This window comes from Sebastes umbrosus, chromosome 1 (genome assembly GCF_015220745.1).
Source record: "Sebastes umbrosus isolate fSebUmb1 chromosome 1, fSebUmb1.pri, whole genome shotgun sequence".
NCBI lineage: Eukaryota > Metazoa > Chordata > Actinopteri > Perciformes > Sebastidae > Sebastes > Sebastes umbrosus.
In genome coordinates, this window is record NC_051269.1 from 43,088,445 (window position 1) to 43,094,671 (window position 6,227).

The 6,227-nt window shown below is 30.2% G+C and overlaps 1 protein-coding gene across 1 annotated transcript; it reads right to left on the minus strand.

The window, feature by feature from the left end:
- Window positions 1-1,234: 1,234 nt before the first annotated feature.
- tp53rk (TP53 regulating kinase) lies at window positions 1,235-5,466 on the minus strand. The gene is made up of 2 exons (XM_037768394.1): window positions 5,209-5,466; window positions 1,235-1,841 (listed from the first exon to the last, which is right to left on the minus strand). The coding sequence occupies exons 1-2, from the start codon at window positions 5,411-5,413 to the stop codon at window positions 1,360-1,362; spliced, it is 687 nt and encodes a 228-aa protein (XP_037624322.1). The 5' UTR covers window positions 5,414-5,466; the 3' UTR covers window positions 1,235-1,359.
- Window positions 5,467-6,227: the final 761 nt, after the last annotated feature.

Here is a 6,227-nt window from a genome sequence, read left to right on the forward strand (position 1 = left end):
ATCTCAGTTGCCTTTTATATATATATATACTGTATATATATATATATATATATAACTGCTGATGCCCCAATTTGAAAACAAAATAAAACTAAAAATACTAGTAAAAGAAAACAGGATCAAAAATCTAATCTAAATAAAGCAAACCTCTAGAATAGTCAATTAAATAATACTTCTTATTATTAGTAAAACAACAACTAAATACTAATAATAACTAAATAGCTCCTATAATTGTGGTACTATGAGAAAGCTCAACATTGATTGTTGGACTGAGAGATAGATCAGTTTACCTGCATGCATGCTGACATAATGCATTTCTAACAAACCTCAGGAACACGTCTGCATAGAGACACTTTCTCAACCAAAACGGCTCAAAGACACACATTCATCTACTGGTCTCTATTCATTCATCTACTGGTCTCTATTCATCTACTGGTCTCTATTCATTTATCTACTCTCCTTTATTACCAGCAATCTAAAGAGTTACAGCTCTGATCAGCTGATCCTGACCTGTGCTGTGGTGTATGGTCGAGTAGAAAACATCATCTAATTATTAACACAGACAGGAAAGACGAGGACGTTTTATTGACTTTTAACAGAACTACTTTAACTCTAACTGTCTCTCCAGTCTGTGTGTGTGTGTGTGTGTGTGTGTGTGTGTGTGTGTGTGGGTGTAGTTTAGTTTAATCTGAACTGGTCGGTTCTGGTTCTCTATCACTCATGTTAATGATCCACTCAGCATTCAGTAACCTGACCATCAGACCATCAGACCATCAGACCAGCGCTGGAGACGCTGTGGTTGGACAGCAGAGGGTGTGTGTGTGTGTGTGTGTGTACGTCTAAGCTTTCCATGTGCAGTGCCCATATAAAAAAGTATGAAGCCAATAAATATATATTGAGAATAGAATTTGAATTTCATGTCATCTGGTAATTTAAGTAAGAAAGGAAGGAAGTCTCTCCATCACAGCAGCGTTTAAGCATCTCACTGTTTGCTAGCAGACTGAACTGACCATGAGGCACCTTCACACAACACAAAGTCAACGGACAGCGATGAATGGTTTCCCCCCGCTGTGTGGGCGGGACTTAATCATGCTGCATCTCTATCCTCAGAAGGTTCGTATGATATCTCACTAAAGGTTAGGCACAATTTATAGTGCTTAGTCCCAAAGATGTTCTACCCCCGTGGTTCTCAACCTGGTTCATGTCGGGGATAATGAGCACGTATATCAGACTTCCATAAGAAGAGAAAAACATTTATTACACAACACTTTATTTCTTTTTTGTACAGTAACATCTTTGTAGTCATAATAATATATTTGTAGAAACATAACTTCCAGAGAGGTTTGTCCCTGTACTGGATCTTCATCCCACCATCGACCTCTTCCTCCCTCTCAACCGAACCTCATCCAGCTTTTTAATGACGGCTGACGACTTCTTGGATGAGGCGGCGTAGCTCTTCAGCAGCGTCTCAAACAGCGCCTCCGTGTTGGGGTGGGTACTGAGGAAGGCCTTCTCCAGCACGTACAGGTCCACCCCCTTATCCTCTGGCAGGGCGGAGATGTAACTCAGGCCGAAGTCGATGAGGAACAGGTCCGACTCTCCGTCCTCCGGGCCGCGTCTCAGCAGCATGTTGGAGGTGGTCAGGTCTCCGTGGACGACGTCCTCGTCGTGCATTCTGGCCAGGACGTGTCCGACCCGCTTGGCCAGCCGCTCCAGCTCCTTAGGGGAATCGGACCCCCGAGTGGAGGCGATGTGGTCGCGCAAAGTCGAGGAACCAACGATTTCCTCCAAGAAAATGCAGTGGGATGTGTAGTCCACAAAATACACTACAGGGGCAGAGATGCCTGAGGAGAAGAGAGGAGAAGATGAGTTGGATGTTGGATGCAAAAGTCATCAGTTAGTGCGTCTCTAAATACTGTAAATACTCTAAATACTGTAAATACTCTAAATACTGTAAATACTCTAAATACTCTAAATACTGTAAATACTGTAAATACTCTAAATACTCTAAATACTCTAAATACTCTAAATACTGTAAATACTCTAAATACTGTAAATACTCTAAATACTCTAAATACTCTAAATACTGTAAATACTGTAAATACTCTAAATACTCTAAATACTGTAAATACTGTAAATACTCTAAATACTCTAAATACTGTAAATACTGTAAATACTGTAAATACTCTAAATACTCTAAATACTCTAAATACTCTAAATACTCTAAATACTCTAAATACTCTCTGACTCCTCTACTCTGTCTGTGGCTCTCAGCTCCAAGATCACCGGTTACTACTGAAGATGTAAATCTTTAAAATCAAATATATATACATCCGTAGTTCAATTTCTAACCCGTAGTGATTAAAGGGATAGTTCAGGTGTTTCTCAGTGGGGTTGTATGAGGTAATTCTCCAGAGGTCAGGGGTCAGCAATGTTTACTATCAAAAGAGACATTTTAGGCATCTCTAAATCTCAGATGTATTTTTTTCCCTCAATGTGGCCCTAACACTCCGTCGTACCGTCGTTCTGTCGTACCGTCGTACCGTCGTACCGTCGTACCGTAGACCTACAACAATGATAAATAAAAATGAAAATGTAAACAAAATTTCCACTAATTTTTGTATAAATCCACAGGGGGCCACTGGAGAGGAGCTGAAGAGCAGCAGGTTGATGACCCCTGACCCCTGACCTCTGACCCCTGACCCCTGACCCCTGACCTCTGGTATATCGGGTCCAGAGAGCAGCAGCAGCTGGTCTGTGTAGAACTCACCGGCTCTACTAGTTAACTATGCTGCTCCTGACTGAGAGGTCTGACGGACAGTATGTCAGTATATATTATATTATTATATATAGTATAACATTATATATTATATATTATTATATTATATTATATTAGTATATATAGTATAACATTATATATTATATATTATTATATTATATTATATTAGTATATATAGTATAACATTATATATTATATATTATTATATTATATTATATTAGTATATATAGTATAACATTATATATTATATATTATTATATTATATTATATTATTATATATAGTATAACATTATATATTATATATTATTATATTATATTATATTAGTATATATATAGTATAACATTATATATTATATATTATTATATATATAGTATATTATATATTATTATATTATATTATATTAGTATATATAGTATAACATTATATATTATATATTATTATATTATATTATATTAGTATATATAGTATAACATTATATATTATATATTATTATATTAGTATATATAGTATATATGGTGTAGTATCAGTAGAACCTACCGGCCCGGCGGCAGCGCAGGATGGACCGGACCTCCTGACCGGTCCTCTAGTCTACAGTATATATAGTATAGTTTATATATATAGTATAGTTTATATATATATAGTATAGTTTATATATATAGTATAGTATATATATATAGTATAGTTTATATATATAGCATAGTTTATATATATAGTATAGTTTATATATATAGCATAGTTTATATATATAGTATAGTATATATATATAGTATAGTATATATATATAGTATAGTTTATATATATAGCATAGTTTATATATATAGTATAGTTTATATATATAGCATAGTTTATATATATAGCATAGTTTATATATATAGTATAGTTTATATATATAGTATAGTATATATATATAGTATAGTATATATATATAGTATAGTATATATATATAGTATAGTATATATATATAGTATAGTTTATATATATAGCATAGTTTATATATATAGTATAGTTTATATATATAGCATAGTTTATATATATAGCATAGTTTATATATATAGCATAGTTTATATATATAGCATAGTATATATATATAGTATAGTATATATATATAGTATAGTATATATATATAGCATAGTTTATATATATAGTATAGTTTATATATATAGTATAGTTTATATATATAGTATAGTTTATATATATATAGTATAGTTTATATATATAGTATAGTATATATATATAGTATAGTATATATATATAGTATAGTTTATATATATAGTATAGTTTATATATATAGCATAGTTTATATATATAGTATAGTTTATATATATATAGCATAGTTTATATATATATAGTATAGTTTATATATATAGTATAGTTTATATATATAGTATAGTTTATATATATAGCATAGTTTATATATATATAGTATAGTATATATATATAGTATAGTATATATATATAGCATAGTTTATATATATAGTATAGTTTATATATATAGTATAGTTTATATATATAGTATAGTTTATATATATAGCATAGTTTATATATATAGTATAGTTTATATATATAGCATAGTTTATATATATAGCATAGTTTATATATATAGCATAGTTTATATATATAGTATAGTTTATATATATAGTATAGTTTATATATATAGTATAGTTTATATATATATAGCATAGTTTATATATATAGCATAGTTTATATATATAGTATAGTTTATATATATAGTATAGTTTATATATATAGCATAGTTTATATATATAGTATAGTTTATATATATAGCATAGTTTATATATATAGCATAGTTTATATATATAGCATAGTTTATATATATAGTATAGTTTATATATATAGTATAGTTTATATATATAGTATAGTTTATATATATATAGCATAGTTTATATATATAGCATAGTTTATATATATAGTATAGTTTATATATATAGTATAGTTTATATATATAGCATAGTTTATATATATAGCATAGTTTATATATATAGTATAGTTTATATATATATAGTATAGTTTATATATATAGTATAGTTTATATATATAGCATAGTTTATATATATAGCATAGTTTATATATATAGCATAGTTTATATATATAGCATAGTTTATATATATAGTATAGTTTATATATATAGCATAGTTTATATATATAGTATAGTTTATATATATATAGTATAGTTTATATATATAGCATAGTTTATATATATAGCATAGTTTATATATATAGCATAGTTTATATATATAGCATAGTTTATATATATAGCATAGTTTATATATATAGTATAGTTTATATATATAGCATAGTTTATATATATAGTATAGTTTATATATATAGCATAGTTTATATATATAGCATAGTTTATATATATAGCATAGTTTATATATATATAGTATAGTATATGTGGTGTAGTACTGACCGGCCCGGCGGCAGCGCAGGATGGACCGGACCTCCTGGACGGTCCTCCGGTGAGTCAGCTTCTGGTCCAGCTCCGGGTGTCTGTAATGTTTCCGGAACCTTTCTTTAACTATAGTGGGCTTTCCCAGAAACACTGTCCGGTAGAGCCGAGCTTCTGCTCCCTGTTTCACCAACTCTGATCTGCTGAGGAGGTCTGCTACAGCCATGCTGTTATTCTGCTACAGCTTCACTTCCGGTTCTACTGCAGCTTCACTTCCGGTTCTACTGCAGCTTCACTTCCGGTTCTACTGCAGCTTCACTTCCGGTTCTACTGCAGCTTCACTTCCGGTCTCTCTCTCTCTCAATTCAATTAATTTTGCTTTATTGATCATGACTGTCAGGTGAACAATATTGCCAAAGCGTCAATTCAATAATAAATAAGAATTAAAAAAAAAGAACAAAATAAAAACAAAAACATATGAATGAATGAAAGACTTTATTTCGAACATAAAATAAATAAAAACAGATACAAAATAATAACAAACAAAATATATACATAAATACAATTCATTAAGCAAATTACAATATATAGATATTTAAAAAGAACATGCATGTAAATGGAAGAAAACAATAAAGAAGTAATTCATGTTTGTTGTGTCAATAAAACAAACAAACAACTAAAAAACAATTAATAACAATATATTGCAATATCAAAGGATAAATTAAAAAAAAGAAGATCCCATGAAGTAGAGGAGTCAATAAAAGGCAGAGTGTTATGTGTTGTTGTTGTGGTTGTCTCTCAGGCTGTGACATCACTGACTCTCTACGCTCTGCTGCCACCTAGCGGCCACTATTGGAACACACACACACACACACACACTACAGAAGTGACGTCACACTGACGTAGCCAAACTAAAAGTTTTCTTGTTATCTGCTGAACCACCTCGAAATAAAAAGAGCTGTGAAATAAATCTGATATTATTAAATAAAAGTCCCATTAAATAAATAAATGTGGAATTATAAAAATAAAAGTCCCATGAA

What these genes read in the sequence shown, in the direction of transcription:
- tp53rk (XM_037768394.1), bottom strand. Translation starts at nt 5,413, where the DNA reads ATGGCTGTAGCAGACCTCCTCAGCAGATCAGAGTTGGTGAAACAGGGA. An exon ending in CCTGCGCTGCCGCCGGGCCG is followed by an intron (nt 1,842 to 5,208) that starts GTCAGTACTACA and finishes TCTTCTCCTCAG; the next exon opens with GCATCTCTGCCCCTGTAGTG.